This window comes from Convolutriloba macropyga, chromosome 9, assembly GCF_964194025.1.
Source record: "Convolutriloba macropyga chromosome 9, txConMacr16.3, whole genome shotgun sequence".
Classification (NCBI taxonomy): domain Eukaryota; kingdom Metazoa; phylum Xenacoelomorpha; order Acoela; family Convolutidae; genus Convolutriloba; species Convolutriloba macropyga.
Genome location: NC_134476.1, coordinates 5,014,416 through 5,033,463, shown reverse-complemented (window position 1 = coordinate 5,033,463; position 19,048 = coordinate 5,014,416). Strand labels below are relative to the sequence as shown.

The 19,048-nt window shown below is 28.6% G+C and overlaps 1 protein-coding gene across 2 annotated transcripts in view; it reads left to right on the top strand.

Annotated features, from left to right (window-relative positions):
• The window catches only part of LOC142345979 (lysophosphatidic acid phosphatase type 6-like), a 28,120-nt gene extending 9,525 nt beyond the window's left edge, over nucleotides 1–18,595 (top strand). The window contains exon 4 of one of the 2 annotated variants that reach the window (XM_075398452.1): nucleotides 17,943–18,595. In XM_075398452.1, the coding sequence (XP_075254567.1) occupies nucleotides 17,943–18,274 (332 nt within the window). In that variant the 3' untranslated portion in view covers nucleotides 18,275–18,595. The remainder of the gene's footprint in view (nucleotides 1–17,942) is intronic. The other variant, XM_075398454.1, reaches the window with a different exon arrangement.
• Nucleotides 18,596–19,048: the final 453 nt, after the last annotated feature.

Genomic DNA, 19,048 nt, shown 5'->3' with positions numbered 1-19,048 from the left:
CTTGCAAATTCGAACCATGCACAATTTCTATCAATTAGCTTTAATATTAAATCTTTATCAAAAATTGTATCTACTTCATCATCGTTCTCAAGCATATTTAAATAATATTTAATTATTGTTTCTTCTTTTGAATATGTAAAATTAATTCTCTCATATGGATCTTCTAATTCGTCACAATATTCATTCAAACACTTTTCAGATATTTCAAACACATTAACAAAATCAATAAATTCTCGATTTATAGGTGAAGTACAATTCGAATTAATCCACTCAACTAAGCATTTCTCTTCATACATATAACCATCACTACACATAACAGGATTTCTAATCCCAATACTATTGATAGGACACTTCGGTACCATTTATATATAAACAATTATTTGAATTAAATATAGTTGGGAATAAAATTATAGCGATTAAATTTGAAATCGATATCACCACTAACAACATAGATATTAGATACATTGCTAATCTAAAATTATAAAATTCATTATCAGTTTGAATCATCATTTATAATTAAATAAATTCTGATGTAATTCAAGAAATATCTCTGCTTTAACAAATTGAAGGTGATATTCTAATTCGTTAAATTTATTACTTTTTCTAAGGTTCTCTTCTTTTAATAGTGGTTGAGTATTTTTCCAGTTAAATGCTTCTAATAATTCATTCTCGTTACTAACATCGAATGATGAAATTGGTTTTACATGATCGATATGAATATTAGTCCAATTCATTTCTGCACTCATTTGATACTCAATCCAAAATTTGTAAGTTTCTAAATCAATTCCTAAAATTTCTTTTGCCTTAAATCCTTTTGACTTATTTTTGAGAGCTTTATTAATTCGATTTCTCATATTACTTATTAATCTAACATTTGTATTGGATTGACGTCTTTTTCGATGATATTCAATCACTTTATCTTTATTGTTGAAATAATAATTTTTTTTACACTCATTCACTTTTTCTTTATTATTCTCTCTGTAATTTTTTTGATAGTCTTTCAGATTATCTCTGTTTTTTAAGTAATAATCTTTATTATAAATATCAATTTTTTCTTTATTTTTCTTTTGGTATTGTTTTCTATTATCTTTTATTTTATCTTTGTTATTGAAATAGTATCTCGAGCTATTTTCTAAAGTACAAACTTTACAATTCTTTATATATTTGTTGACATCTTTTCGAAAATATAATTCATCAAAATTTTTCACAAGGTTACATTTAGAACAAATTTGTGATTGTTCTTCATTCATATTTAAATAACATTATTTTATTAATTATATTTTTTTAAAGTAAAAGATGCATCGGACTCTTTATCCAAAATCACCTGTACGAGTAGTAATATCAGGTCCATCAGGCTGTGGAAAAACCTGTTTACTAACAAAATTAATAACTGAAATAATGATTATAATGAAATATATATCTATTCACCATCAATACATCAAGAAACATATACAAAATTGATAGAATGTTTCGAACAAAAGATACCACCAATATCAATTTCTAAAATATTAAAAAACAAAAAAACTATTGAAGATTGTCTTAGTGATGAACTCTCTAACATTGAAATATTTGTTCATGAAAATATTGATGAGTTAAAATATCCACAAGATTACCAAAGTGAATCAACTGTTATTATTTTAGACGACCTCAATGAAAATGAAATGAAAGATGAACGAGTACAAGTATTATTTAAAAGATCACGACATAATAATATTTCTGTTTTCATTATTAGTCAAGATTATTATGAACTACCAAAAAGAACAATAAGAGCTAACAGTAATGTTTTTCATTTATTCAAACCAAATAATATTAGATGTTCAAAATCTATTTCAAGATAAAGCTAGTATGGATATGATTATTGATGAATTTAAACTCTTATGCAATATCTGTTGGCAAACTAAATTTCAACCATTGACAATTGATATGTCGAAAGATAAAGAAGTAGGAAAATATAAATTAGGTTTAGATTCTATTTTTGTTCCTAAATCTGACCCATTTTGACTTGATAAATGAGTGTATATTCACATGTAACTGAAGAAGACTTACTCTCACTAGAAAAATTAGCTGAACAACAGAAAAATGAAAAAGCAAGAAAAATTAAGAAGAGGATATTCAAACAAACATATGATCAAAAATTATCAGAAACATTCGAACCCATAACTAAAAAAATTGACAAAGTAGTTGAGGCAACAAAAGAATTAGAATCATCAAACGTTGTGAACAATTTTATGTTAGAATCTCCACCTGGTGTAACAGTGAGTCGTGAACTATTCGCAACAGTAGGTAAAATGGTCAATGCCAGAAACGAATTTAAATTAGATCAGAAAAAAGGAGGACGATATATGTTCAATGGCGTTAATGTGGACCCTATGGGTGGAAATAACGTGAAAATCGGAGAAAATATATATGAAATAACACCATCAATTCAAAAAGCTCTAACTGAAACAAGTTATAATTTTAATAAAATGAGTGATGATGATATTCTCACCTTCAGTGAAATTCTGAATGATATAAATTATAATCCAAATGAAGATAATTCATCTACAAGACAAAAATATATAAAAAACCAACTTAAATCACGAGTTCAAAATATTTTAAAATTTCCAGTAGCAGCTATAGCAAGTGGGGAATCAGATGAATATGAATCTTTAGAATCAGATTTAGAAGGCAATGGAACAAAGACAATAGTAGTGCCATCAGATACCGATGAGATATGGACTAGATTACAAGTTCTATTAGGATTAAAATTAGCAGGTCACACTGACACTTTAATAGAAGCTTCACAATTGCTTGATGCTTTATTAAAAAGAGGTGAAATTGAGACAGAACAACAATATCGAAATGCTATTGATAAGTTCAAATAACAATATTGATTATGAATATATAAATGGAATTATCCAATAAAACACTAGATCAAATAGCTTTCAATACTAGAGCAAAAATTGAAGAGCATATGCTAATTGTGATGGACGAATCAACTTATGAGTTTATTTTAAACGAACCACTTCAAACTAATAACAAACAATTCAAAATAGCAATTACATTTCTAACTGGTTACAATGGTATTTTCAATATTACAGATGCAAACAACAAATTTTATTATGTTACTCCAGAAAAAATGATTGTTGATATTGTTATTCCAAACGGTGCCTATGAGTTGGAAGCAATAGATTTAGAAATCAAACGATTAATGGTTTTAAACGGCGACTCTGATGGTGAAACATTTCCATTTAAAATTAAACCAAATTTCACAACACAGGGATCTATAATTGAAATTGAAGATGGATGGGAAATAGATTTTACCTATGCTGGAACAATTAGAAATATTTTAGGATTCGATGCAAGGGTAGTTAATGGAAACTATAATTTATCTGATCATCCTGTTGATATAATATCTTTTGATAATATTTTTGTTGAATGTGACATTGCTCAAGGTATGATTATTAATGGAAAAAGAACTCGTGTAATTCATAATTTTACTATGGATGTGAATCCAGGTTATAAATATATTGAAAAATTTAGAGGTGGAATAATGTGGTTTATGATGGAAAGCAAAGATTCTATATCTGCAATCAATTTTAAATTACGAAGCGAAAATGGAAACCTTGTTTCTTTTAATGGCCAATCTGTTACTTTTAGATTATCAATTAAGGAATTATAAAACATCAATTTTGTTTTTAAATTTAATAATTTTTCAATACAATCAGTTAGTTATTTTTATCATTATTGTTTTTTAAATTTAATGAAAACTCAATTTCATTAATATAAGCAATATTAATTTTTGTTAAGTAAATGCCAAAAACTTTAATAAAAAGACCCAACTTAAATACTTCAAAAATAAAAAGTGTTAAAGAAAAACCTAAAATCATATATAACAAAGATAAATTAGAAGAATTCAAGGAAAAATTACTCTCTGGTTCAGGATTTCTTAAAATTCACTAATCGATTTTCAGAAAGTAAATGAGCATCGAAGATTTTCAACTAATTGACGAAACAACTATCGACACATCAATAGTTAAAAGAGACTACACAAAAATATATCACCAACATAGAGCAAACCTTAACGATTCTAATCAAAATGTTGAATTCATTTGGGGTGAAAATAATAACTATCATCAAGTTGGAAATAGTTATCTTCAGTATGATATAACAGTTAGGAGACACGATAATGCCCCTTTTACAGACGCTTCTGTGATTAGATTAGTTAACAATGCATTTGCTTATTGTATTAAAGAAGCTACTCTTTCGTTTACAGGCGGTTCAGAGATAGAACAAAATAAATATGTAGGACCGATTTCAACAATAATGAGAGTTCTAACTAAAAAAGATGGAGATTTGATGTCATATTTTGATAATATTAACGAAACTCAAGCAGGTATAAATAATTCATCGTTAAAACAAATACTGATCGATAATCATACAGTTGCAGCTAATAAAGGTAAAATAGTTGGCCAGTTACCACTAGAACACATTTTTGGTTTCTGTAAAACATTCAAAAAAATTACAAAAGGTTTAGGATTCCAACTAACTTTAAAAACACCTGACTTACAAAATATACTCTACACAACTATTGCAGATGATATTGATGTAACCATAAATAGTCTACATTTGTTTGTTCCAACTTTAATTCCAGATGCAGCAACTCAAGCTATGTTCAATAATTCTATAAAAGATAATTTCAAAATATCATTTGATTCTTGGACAAGTTTAAGAAATATAGGTAATACTGATTTAGAACACCAAGTTGATATAGGTTCAGCACAAAATATAAACAGTCCTAAATATTTAATTGCAGCTCATCAAACAATTGCTAGAGCAGGAGGTGGGAAAACTCAAAACAATGCTATTTTCGACAACCTAAACGTTAGAAAATACTATGTTGAAATCGATGGTATTAGATATCCCAAAGATGCTGTTGATACTGAATATGGAGTTAATAACTATTTAGATCAATATAGAGATATTGAATCATTTTTCAAAGAATATGTTGGAGAACCACTATTGAAACCCTTTATAAGCTATCCAGATGTGAAAACTAAATATCCATTTCAAGTTATTGATTTAAGACATCAAGTCGACCACATTAATCCAAAAAAGACAACTATTCGAAGAGTATAGAGCAGATCCTGCAAATGCGAGACTGTTTATGGTTTTAATTAGACATAGAGAATTAGTGATGATTTCGGATGGAAATAAAATTGTGAGTGCTAATATTATATAACTATATAAATGATATTAACACTAAATCAGTACATATTGAGTAAACCCTGCTATAGATGTCATAGATGATGCAAATATCTATCATAAGTTATTCTAGTATAAATAATGATTCTAACACTAGAACGGTTTATGAAATCCTATGGGCTAAAAAATCAAACAATGAAAACTTCAGAATTATTAGAGAAACTGTAGAAAATTAAAATAAGTGGTGTAGAAATCTATCCAAGAGACTCAATAATTAATTCAACAAAAGGTATTTGTAATATTGATAATGGGTCACAAGGTGGAACTCACTGGGTGGCTTTTGAAGGTAGTAGCTATTTTGATTCATTCGGAGGCCCACCAGATCAATGGTTGATAAAGCAGTTACCAAAACCAATAATATATCACAACTACATCATTCAAGACATCTATAGTAAAATGTGTGGTACCTACTGTCTATATTTTCTCTACTTACTGGAAAATAATGTAAACTATGAAGATGCTGTATTGAATATTTTCTTTAGTTAAATAATGCCTATGAATGTGTTTGGTAGTACATCTTCGACTGGTCAAACAAATCTAGATACAACACTTTTTGTACAAAAACTATATTTGAGAACTAATTATATTGAATCTGATATGGAAGAAGATATTGATATGAAACAGAAATTTAAAATTACAAATTTAGTAGATCCCACAAATGATTTTGAAGCTGCTAACAAAGCATATGTTGATAAAAATATTAATGAAAGTACATTACTAAGAATTCCAATATATGAACCACTAACAAATGATTATGTATCTCTAAAGAATATAGAGTCAGATAAGGTAGTTGAATTAGCTACTACAATTTATGTCAAAGACGATATCTCAATTGAAAATTATAATAAAACAAATGATACAATAGATTCAATTGATATTGCTAATCATGATTTTACTCCGGAAATAGTAACCCTACCAACAAAACAACACATGGATGAAAAAATTGATGAAAGATCACTACTACGAATTCCGTATTATGAAAATTTTCAAAACGATTATATTCATCTTGTAAATGACTTAACTGGACAAGATGTTGCTTTTGCAACCACTGAATATGTTGATTCTAAGTTAAACAGAACTAGGAGATCAATAAATGAACATCCAGATATACTGCGTAAAGATTTGGAACACACATTTGGAAGTAAATTTGTATATAATAATTTTTATGAAGTTTATTCAACTGGTAGAACTAACGCTAGTAGTGAGATTTCTCCAGATCACAGTTTTCTTGGAATACCATATACTATTTTCACAGTTACAGGACCAAATGCAAAAGTAGCACAAATTCATATTTCTGATCTTAATGTGAATATTGGCTCTCAATACACACTACGATTTTTAATTAGATCACAATCACTGAAAAATATTAAATTTGGATTCTCAAATCAATTTTCAGAACATGTGTTGAGTTATGATTTCGAGCTTATTGAATTAACAGCAACACATACTAACCCTAATGACTTCAATGTGTTTATTGATTTGGCTTCTTTTTCAGTGGGTGAGACAATAGAAATTGCTGCATTATATATTGAAGCATTAAACACTTCAGATCAAATAAATGAAAATATAGATTTAAAATTTCAACATAAAGTTATAAATAGTGATGATCCAACAGGTGAATATGATCTAGTTACTAAGCGGTATATAGACTCACATAGTAATATTGTTTATAATAACAAAATAAACAACTTTAACAACAACAGATTAACAAATATTGCAAACCCAGTTAACACTAATGATGCTGCTACGAAAAACTATATCGATAATGATAACACAATTGTTAGAAATAACAAAAATAACAATTTCAATAATAATATAATTAGTAATATTGGAAACCCAGTTAATACTAATGATGCTGCAAATAAGAATTACATAGATAGCCATAATAATATAGTATATAATAACAAAGAAAATAGTTTCAATAACAACAAAATTACGGATATTGGAAATCCAGTAAATGCAAATGATGCTGTCAATAAAGCATATATTGATAGTGATTCAACAATTGTTAGAAACAATCAAGTTAACAATTTCAATAATAACAGAATTATAAATATTGGAAATCCAGTAAATGCAAATGATGCTGTTACTAAAAGTTATATTGATAGTGATTCAACAATTGTTAGAAATAATAAAAATAACAATTTCAATAATAACAGAATTATAAATATTGGATATCCAGTTGATGATAAGGATGCTGTTACTAAAAGTTATATTGATAGTGATTCAACAATTGTTAGAAATAACAAAAATAACAATTTCAATAATAACAGAATTATAAATATTGGTTATCCAGTTGATGATAAGGATGCTGTTACTAAAAGTTATATTGATGATAATGTAAAAGCAGCTATCTCAACACATCCATACGTATTAAAATATCAATTAGAGAAAATCTTTGCATCACCACACATTTTTGATAAATTTTACAGGTTAAAATATAATGAATTTCCCTTCAATGGTGGTAATAATACAACAAGTTACACTGTTAATGATTTATCATTCTTAGGTGAAAAATACGAACGATATAAGTGCACAGGTGGTAATAGTTATACAATGCATATTCCAAAAGCTAATCTACCAGAACTAATACAAAATAAAACTTATAAGATGACATTTATTATACGTGGTGTTAATAGCAGTATTGGTAAGACAGTTGGGTTAGGAATTTGGAAAGAAGGGGGTATGCAATCTGAAAAAAATTCAATATTGAAGGAATCTTGGTCGTTTGCTGAAAGTGAAGAAGTTGTTAATAATACAACACAGTTCAATTTTTTCTTGCGATTAAGAGGAGAAAGCGCTAATCTCGCTGTAAATGATGAAGTAGATGTTGCTGCTTTATATATTAAAGAAATTGGTACAATCAACAATTTCAACGACACAAGAATAACCAATGTAAAAAATCCTGTTGACCCACAAGATGTTGCAACTAAACAATATGTAGATGATCGCAAAAGAGTTGTTGAAATTAAATTAAAAACTATTATGCTATCTAGTGGAAGAATAATTCGTGCAGGTTTAAGTGGTTCATTTAGTACTACTATGACTCAAAATATTATAATTAATGGATCAAGCGTAACAAGTTTTACCAAACCTTCAAATGAAGATAGATTTATAACTATATTTCAAAATCCTATTGAATTATCAAACGGCGACGTATTAAGTTTCCATTCTAGTAACACTGTCGATGTTTTTGCAATTTGGGTTGAACTAGACTTGTAATTTGCTCAGATAAATGGATAACTACTATGTAATTTTCAGAAATGGTAAAATGATTGATTATCATTTGGTTAAAAACGGAGTTTTAAATGCAAATGAAAATGATACTGTTATTGAATTTAAATTCGATCCAAATCTAACAAAATTATCTCTTGATGAAAATAACAATATTGTTCAAACAAATATTATATCGAATGATAAGAGGATATTACAACTAGTAATGAAATATTTGCTAACTAATAATGTTTTCAAATATGCTAATAAAGTTAACACTGGAGAATTAGATTATGACAAATTTATAAAACATATAGAAAATAGTCTAGATTTTAAACTATTAAATGACTAATACCTATAAAGACTTAAACAAAGATATTGAAGCAGATCTCATCTCAGTTAGATCAAAAAACGATATCCGAGATTTACAATATAATTACCTAAAAATTAATTATGAAGGGGTGATTAAGAAGTTAATTGATGATGAAGAGAAATTCAAGAAAAAATACAAAGCCCTAAACACAAAGAAAGGTGTTTCAATTGTAGCAGGAATAATCAGTGGAATTTTGGGTGTTAGCTCTGGAATAACACTAACAGCAACAGGTGTAGGTGCGATCGCGGGTGTTCCAGTAATAGCTACTAGTGGTCTATTAATTTCGATCGCAGTTACAGCTATTAACGAATATATTTCTAAATTAAAAGAACGCTATATCAGATTAAGAACTTTTGTTAATAAAATAAGAGTTGATTATGAAAAAGTATTGAAGAAATCGATGGCTGATAAAGTTATTGATGAGAAAGAAGGATTAGAACTAAAGAAAATATATGAATTTTACTTGAAAAATCAGAAGAAAATTATGAGTGAGACTAACGTTAGTGTTGAAGATATTATTGGTGATATGGTTGAGAATGTTATCAGCAACGAACAACTACAGAAATTGAGTAGTTTTTTAGCAAAAATGAAATAACCATATCGATTAGGAAGTCATTATTCAAGAAAACTATAGATATTAGCTTAAAACCTATTGATAAGTCAGAGCCATCTGCGCCCGAATTACCACTATATGACGAAATTGTTTGAAATTTAAATTATTATATAAAAGATGATTGAAAAACAGTGCACAAAATGTAATGTTGTAAAATCTATTAATGAATTTAACAAAAGAGCCAATTCTATTGATGGTACACAGTATAACTGTCGAGATTGTCAGAAAAAATGGAGACAAAATAATCCTGAATATCATAATCAATATCAAAAAGATAAATATGCGAATGATATGAACTTCAGGTTAGCACATAATCTCAGAAACAGACTTCGTAGCATCAAAAAATGACACAACAGAAGCGCTTTTAGGAATTTCATATTCAGAATTTAAAAACTATATTGAGTTCTTAATGAGTGATGAAATGAAATGGAACAATATTGAATTAGACCATGTCAGACCACTATCTTCATTCGATTTAAAAGATTACGAACAACTAAAAGAAGCATCACATTATTCTAACATTCAACCCTTACTAGCAAAAGATAACAGAATTAAAAGTAATAATTATCACGAACACGATTTAGTTATTCAAGCAAATAGAGTTTATGATTATGCATATTTCTCAACTATTAAATGAGTGAGACATATTGCGTAGGGGGTCGTCATTATTCAAACACTATTAACGAAATAAAAACTGAAAAAGTTAATCCAAAAACTAATAAACTTATAGTAGTCATAAGAGGAAAATGTTCAATCTGCAACAGAAATAAATCGAAAATTCTAACGAAATGATTTTAGCTATTTAAATGACTCGTGGTGAAAACTTTCAGAAATGTGGAAAATGTAGAAATAATCATTTTAGTAGCTTATCAGGTTCAGCTTGGACTGATTTAAACACAAATGGAACAATTCTAAAACTTCACGATATGTGTCCAAATCAAAATTGCAAATGTCAAAAACAGATAACATTTACTCCTAGACAATTTGAATTAGAAGGTGGTAGTTTAAAAAGTTTTATGAAAAAAGTATTTAAGGGTAGCAAGACTGCATGGAACAAATTTTTGAAACCTGCTGTTAACGCTGCTGCACCTGTTATTGGTATGGCTGTCGCAGCAAAATCGAAGAACCCAAAAGCTGGTCAAGCAACTGCACAAATCTTGAAATCAATTTCAGGTGGTAAAATTTTGACATTAACAGATAATTATAGTGGTTCAGGAGTCCGTTTGGGAGTTATGCCTCGACACTAACTTTTGTGAAAATTAAATGAAGAAGGACCCAACCAAAATATTCATTGATGAAATTTATGATAAACCAGCAAAAAAGATTTATCCTACAAATAAAACTATTGTTAAAAGTATAGATGATACTTGGAGTTTAGATCTTCTTGATCTTATCGATTATAATGTGAAAAATAATAGAGGTTATCGCTATGTTTTGGTTTGTGTTGACAACTTTTCAAAGTATGGATGGACAATTCCACTGAAAAATAGATATGCAACCACGATTAAAGAAGCATTTGAACAAATAATAACAAACTCAAAAAGAAAACCAAACTTAATTGAAACTGATGATGGAAAAGAATTCGCTAACAAAATCTTCGAAACTTAAAATCTCAAAACATTAAAAGATATTCTAGATATACATCGAAAGGAGCAGTTTTTGCAGAGAGATTTAACAGAACTATAAGGAATCTTTTGAAGAAACCAGTATTTGAAAATGGTGATGCTAACTGGATTGATATTATTGACTCAATAATCAAAAAATATAATAACACAGTTCACAGTTCAACAAAATTGACACCAATTCAAGCTTCTAAAGTTACTAATCAAAAGAAAGTATTAAATAACTTGCAAGATAAGCGGAAAAAACAAAAACCGAAATTTAAATTAGGAGACTTAGTTAGAACAGCTGATATTGATAAAACTTTCTCCAAAGGTGATACTACAAATTGGAGTAACAAGCTATATATGATAACAGAAGTAATTCATGAGACAATACCAAGTTACCATATTGATTTTTTGCCTGAAAGATATAATCAATCGATATTGAAGAAGTCAAAATTAACACTAGATGAAAATGATCAAGTTATGTCAAATCTAAACCTAGAAAAATAATTTGAATAAAATTATTTATAATAAATGAAATACATCAACGCAAAATTTTATAAAGAACTTGAAAACGAAAAATATATAATTCATGATGGTAAAACTATGTTTGAAACAAAAATGCCAAAATCTTTGAAAACGAGATATGAAGTTATATTCAATACTAAAATAACAAAAACACAATCAGTAGTAGAATTAGACGATGGGACGCTTAAACTACTCGACTCGCAAACACAGAATCAAAAAAACTTACCGAAGACGTCCTAAGCGAAGATGCTATAATTATGAAATATGCTACTATGTGTGTAAGCTGCAACCGAAGATTTTTTATCGAATTTCCATATGAATATAGATGTTTAATTTGTAACGCTAAAGCAATAAAACCAAAACGAAAACTAACAAAGATTCAGAGAAAAAGATTAGCTAATTTTAGTAATCGATTCAAGTATGCAGAGTTGAAAATATCAGTTATTTGTATGGATGTTATGCAGATATATACACTTTGTGATCCAAATTTAATTGCAGCAATTTTATTATTACTGAAGAAATCGAAATTAAATTTTAATGATACTTTATTTGAAAAATATTGTAATATGCTTGATAATTTAGGCTCTAGTGTGGTTTTAGATGCAAAGAGTGTGTGGGTCTATGGATATGAGGCATTAAGGCTCGTTAAATGGTTACAATCAGATAAGTATTATGATAACATTAATTATTTTGATTTAATTTACACTATAATGAATAAAGACAAAAACATAATAATAACTTTAGAAGTTTTTGATAGTATAAATGAGCTTACCAAGTGACTCCGAAACAATATATAGTGATAGTGAATTAAGCAGTGATGAATCTATACATGATTCTGATTTTGATTTTATTGATGATTCAAGTAGTGATGAATCAGATAGTAGTGATGAATCTGACGATGAAATTTTGAATGATAAATGTACTATTTTCAATTCTACAGTAATAGTTCGCTAATATATTACTCAAATAAATTTGTTTTTTGGTGAGTCGGGTGAGAGTGTGGAGCTTGTAAATAATACTAATTTTGATTTTGATTATGTAGATAAATTCGGCTACCAAGTATACTTATTCAAAGATTCAAAACTATTAAATATTTTATTTTGAAAAAGTTATTTGAATAAATTATTTCCTAATAAATGGAGACGCGAAAATGTGATATCTGTAATGTTGAAGTTCAAAGAGCTTCGTATGCAAAACACTTACGGAGTAAAATGCATGAAGATAATCAAAGAATAATTCCTTCTAATTTCTTTAAAGAGAGTGAAGTGAAGCCTAAAACTGTTGTTAGAAAAAAAGTACCAACTTTGAAAGAACTATCAATGAAAAAATTATTAACTATACAAAAGCCTAGTGAAATTGATTCTCAGTTAGCTCAGAAAATGATTAATCCTTATTATTTTTCTCAAAGATTAAATTTAGCCTACAAAATCGAACTAGATTCTCATAACATAAACCATCTCAATAGTAAAATTACAGTTCGAAGCAAATATGATCTAAGAATTGAAAATAGAGAAATCAATAATATTTTTAAAGAAATGGCATTAATCTATGCAAGATTGATAGGACAATATAAATTTAAATATCAAGTTGTATTTTCAGCTCTATTTGAGAAAATGAATGAATTTGGTTACATTGAAAATAAAACTGAAATGTACATTAGTTTGAAATTAAATCACGTACTAACTTTAAGTGATTTGGATAACTTAACTATCAATTCTCAAGTTGAATCACAAATCGAAAATAAACAAATGAAAGAATCTGGTTGGGTATTCGACAAATTAGTTTCAATGACTATCTATTTTTATAAAACTAATGAATTAAATGGGTCTTCATATGTAAAATTACCTTTGAAAACTCAAGCATTATTAAATATACAGAATAAAGATAAACTTTGCTTTTTATGGAGCATACTAGCTCACTTACACCCCTGTAAGAATGGACATCCTGAGAGAACTTCTAGTTATGTAGAATATTTCAATGAATTAAATATTGATGGATTCGATTTTACAAATGGATTCAAAACTTCAGATGTTAAGAGATTTGAAACAGCTAACAATCTCTCAATTAATATTTTCGAATTAAAATTTAACTTGGAAGGCAAACATAAATTAGTACCTATTGAGCTTTCAAAAAATGAACATGAAACCACAATTGACTTATTAATTTATAAAAATCACTATGTTCTAATTAAGAAATTGCACACATTTATAGGTAACTCTAAATCTAAATTTATTTGTAGAAGATGTTTGAGTTGCTTTGAACATGAGCATGTGTTGATGAAACATAAAGATAGGTGCGAACAACAAGATTTCACTGCAATTAAACTCCCACTCGATAAACAATTAAATTGGAAAAAGCATTATCAAAAAATACCTCTATATTTTAGGATATATGCAGATTTTGAGTGTAATAACTCACCTGTAGAGTCGAATGTGGGGCTTCACACTACTAATATATATAAACAGAATCTAGTTTGTAATGGTTACTATATTGTAAGCAATTTACCCTCAGTATTACAAAGTGGTTATGTGTCAAATTTTGGTCCTAATAATGTAGATTGGTTTGTAGATGAAATTATTAAATTAGAAAATAAAATGAATTTCTATTTTAAAAATACTAATGTTGAACTGAATATGCTTCCTGAAGATGAATATAATTTTGAAAAAAGTGATAAATGCTGGTTTTGTGAATTACCTTTTGAATCAGCTAAAGTTGGAGATCATCGTCATTTGACAGGTAAATATCGAGGTGCTGCTCATGAAAGTTGTAACATCAATGTTAAGAAACAACAAAGCAATTTTATTCCAGTAATGTTTCATAATTTTAGTAAATATGATTGCCATTTGTTTTTTAAAACTTTATTGTGTAAATCTAAATCACAGAAATTAAAAGTAATCCCAAAAACAAATGAAGAATATATTTCAGTTAATTTTGGTTGTATTAGATTTATAGATAGTTATAGATTTTTACAATCATCACTTGACTCATTAGTAAAGTCTCTACAAGAAAATGACTTAGTATTACTCAAAAAAGAATTTCCTGAAGATATAGATCTCCTTAACAAAAAATTAGCATATCCATATGAATATTTCAAATCATTTGAAGATTATGAAGTTCCATTTGATAGCTTAGATAAAAAGGACTACTATAGTATCCTTACAAATATTTATCCCCATACAGAAGAAATTGAACGCACAAATAAAATAATCGATGTGTTTGGAGTCAAAAATGGAAAAGAATTGACTGAACTATATTTGAAAACTGATGTAATTTTGTTAGCAGATGTTTTTGAAAATTTTGTCAAAGTATCTGTAAAAGAATTTGGTATTAATCCATTATATAGTGTGAGTTTACCTGGTTATACTTGGCAATGTGGATTGAAATATACTAGTATTAAATTAGATACCTTACAGGATAAAGATATGATATTATTGCTTGAAAACAATATTAGAGGTGGAATAAGTAGTGTTATGGGTGATAGATATGTGAAATCTGATGATTACAAGAAAATATTTTATATTGATGCTAATAATTTATATGGATATGCAATGTCTCAATCATTACCTTATAAAGATTTAAAATTTGATTCTATTGATATTGAAACTATACTTTCAACTCCTGATGATTCTGAAATTGGTTATTTTGTAGAAGTTGATTTGAAATACCCAGATGAAATTAAAGATAAAACAAAGAACTTCCCATTTTGTCCAGAGAATAAATTTTCACCTATTGATAATTTTACAGATTATATGGATCTCAATAAACCTGAAAGTTATGTTAAATGTAAGAAACTAATTTGTGATTGGACTGATAAGCAAAAATATCTTGTACACTACCGATTGCTCAAATTTTATGTGAAACATGGTATGGAAATTACGAAAGTTCACGAAGTTATATCATTTAAGTAGTCCTGCTGGTTGGAAAAATATATTGATTATAATACCCAAAAACGAAATAACACTAATGATGATTTTGAAAAAGACTTCTATAATTTATTGAATAATGCATTTTATGGCAAAACTATGGAAAATGTTAGGAATAGAATCAGAGTTGAATTTCTAAAGAATAATGAAAATGAAAAAAATTTGAAATGGCAATCTAAATTATCATTCAATGGCATTCATAAGACTTATGAAGAGTATAGTTCTTTCACTTTCAAACAAACAGAAGTTCTGATGGATAAACCTATTTATTTAGGATTTGCAGTTCTAGATTTGAGTAAATTGTTAATGTATGAAACTTATTATGAAAAACTACAACCATATTTTGGTTTAGAAAATATTCAAAATCACTATACCGACTGTGATAGTATGGTATTAAGTATTAGGACTGATGATATTATAAGTGATTTGAAAAATCTAGAAGACTTATTTGATTTTAGCAATTTGAATCCCAATAATGAATTATTTAGCAACAAAAATAAAAAAGTACTTGGTAAATTTAAAATTGAAACACCTGAAAGTATTTGGATAGATGAATTTATAGCTTTGAGAAGTAAAGCATATGCATTCAAATGTAATAACAAATCAACTAATAAATTAAAAGGAATTACTAGAGCACAAGCAAAAAATATTAAATTTGAAGAGTATTATAATTGTTTATTTGGAAAAGAATACCAAAAGACTTGTGATAATTATTTAATAAGATCTGTTAATCATGATATGTTCCTTCAAAAAGTTGAGAAAAAAACTCTCAGCACATTTGATGAAAAACGTAAATATGAAAATGCAATTGAAAGTTTACCTTGGAATTAATGAGGTTATTTAAAAACTAATTACATTTCCTAACTCTAAAAATCCCCAGCTTTCCAACGATATATCACAAACCATATATTTTAAACTTTCCTAAAAATTTTCCCATGTTTTCCCAGATTTTCCCAAAATTTTCCCTAACAATTTTTCCATAATTTTTCATAATTTTATCTGGGATTTTGTGTACGTTATTTTAACCTTTGTTTGAAGTCAATGGGATGAATATTCATGGAGAAATTATCCAAAAACTGAGCACATTTTGATGTTTTTTATACTGCTATTTATGAGAAATAGTAAACAATACACCTAAAACCAAACATTTGAAATACTGAATGGATTTCGATCATCGACATTTCATTTTACTCGTATGAATGCGTTAGTTATAATGGTGAAAACCAGAGTTTCCAATTCGCAGTAGTTGTGGAGATAATTTTTGGAAATTTTGTGTTCATTTAGGCGATAATTAACATAATTAAAATCACTCAAGCGTAAATGTTTTCGTAAACAGAGCAATTAAAAAGAAACTGATTTCGTTTTAATTGCTTTATGCTTTTTGAGTTATTGAAGTTGTCAACTTTATTCAAGAGACCAATTTTTGAAAGACCTACGCTTACTTTTGAAAAAATTTGTGTTTGCCAAAGTGCGGATATACAGGCATTCGAACTATTTTTTATCATTATGTGAACATATTCATTCAATTATAAAACTATATTTCAACATTATGTGAACATATTCATTCAATTATGATTCTATGCGTAGCTGGCCCGTCGGCGAGACAAGTAGTGTGTGTTTCTCCGTTTGACTTCATGAGGTGAGGACGGTGAGGTTGTTCAAGTTGGTGTGGGAATTCAGAGCGAGAGTGAGTGCGAAGCACGAACGGTGAAATGTGAAACAGCGAGCGAGCGATGAATTTCTCACTCCAGGTTGGACGGCCGATGCGTCCTTGCGTCGTGGAGTCAAACGGAGAAACACACACTACTGATCAGCTTGCTTCACCGGCGCTGGTGTTTCAAAGTTACAGTTTTTAGCACGTGCCTCCTGGTACATATGTTGTTTCGGTTTTGTCTTGCACTCTTTTTCTATTTTTTCTTGCTGCAAATTCAAAAGCAATTTCGTTGATTTTTTCATGACGCTGTTTTACTGCCTTGTCGATACTTTGTGCTTGATGTCTTTTCCTAAACTAATTCGCGGTGAGCTGGACTGTGTGATTTTGTCATAACTTACCTGCCGCTCTCTTGGGATCACTCGAACCCCTTTCGAGGTCAATATAGGACTGCCATATAATGATTAATGTTAATAATGAAGCATCGCGAGCAAGATAAAAAATAATTTTGATTTTGTAATAAGAAATTGGTTTGAAAAATTCTTAGTCTAAGAAAGGTTGCTATCTACATCAACTCAATTCTGTATCTGTTGCTATCTATATTCTACATCACGTTATTGTGTTTTGCAGCTATTTCGGCAATCTGCCGGCTATATGTTTTACACACTTATGTGCTCTATAAACAAATATTTTGCAACGCTCTCATTAAAGGTACTGGTAATAGATCAATGAACAGATTAGATCACAATTTTTGTGTTAAGTAATATAAGTGATAACTTCGATTGATTTTTAGTAGACGATGGTCTTCGTTTATCCTGGACACCATTCATGCAAGAAGTTCTTCGTCTTCTCACAACTGACAGTGGTCACAAATTATGTCTTCTGAGCGGCCATGACACAACTATGCAACTCCTCCGACTAGCCATGAGAGCCCACGACTATACGTGGCCCGAATTTGGCTACAACATTGAATTCGAACTGTACGAACATGCCGAAAGCAAAGAACTCTTCATATTGGTTTTGTTTGAACTGAAACCAGTTATTTTGAAGTATATTTCGAAATCTGGCAAAGCTCTTATGCCTCTTAGAGATTTTGTAGATTTCATTGCAGCTCATTTTTCGTAGACTGAACGCAGGAGAAGAAACTGGTGTTTATCGATGTTAATAGTAATGTGTAACATGTAACTGCAGCGGCAAGACAGGAGGAATACTAAAAATTTCTGTTGTTCATTTTTGATACAATTTGACATCAATAAAAAAATACGCTAAAAATCACAGTTTTAACGATTTTTTTTTCATAGCGTTTATTATTGATGTCAAAATTGTATCAAAAATGAAAAACATAATTTTTAATATTTCCTCTTTTGCCGCTGCAGCTACATAATACAAATTACTGTAAATTGAATAATGTATTCGGGATTGGATAAATTCAATTCGCATCTTTAGCATCCATTTTTTTTCAGCAGCGAAGATACCGCAGCGCCAGCTCTGGTTTGTCAAATTTGAACAAAATTTAGAATTATCTTGGCAGATGTTATCTCACTCGGCCAAAAACTAGGTTGTTTGAGTGGACAAATGTGCCTCATTATAGTAATAAACAAATTTGGAAGACTCGGTTCTTCTAATAGTGAGTGATTTGTTAATTAACAGCTCACCAAGACGAGAAATGAAGACTAACGACAGAACAAAAAATCGAGAATCGATTTGGACAAAAATATAGAGCAGTGGCTTTAAAAAATACGGAGCAGTCTCTTTTAGTTCCCTTAGAGATATTTTGAGAATTTCGTCTTCAAAAAAAGTGAGCCATTCTTACTAGAAACTGATGGAATGTTACAAATTAAGATCCGGCATTGTGTGAAAACATTGTTTTGTTTATTATTGTTGACTGAATGATGGTTA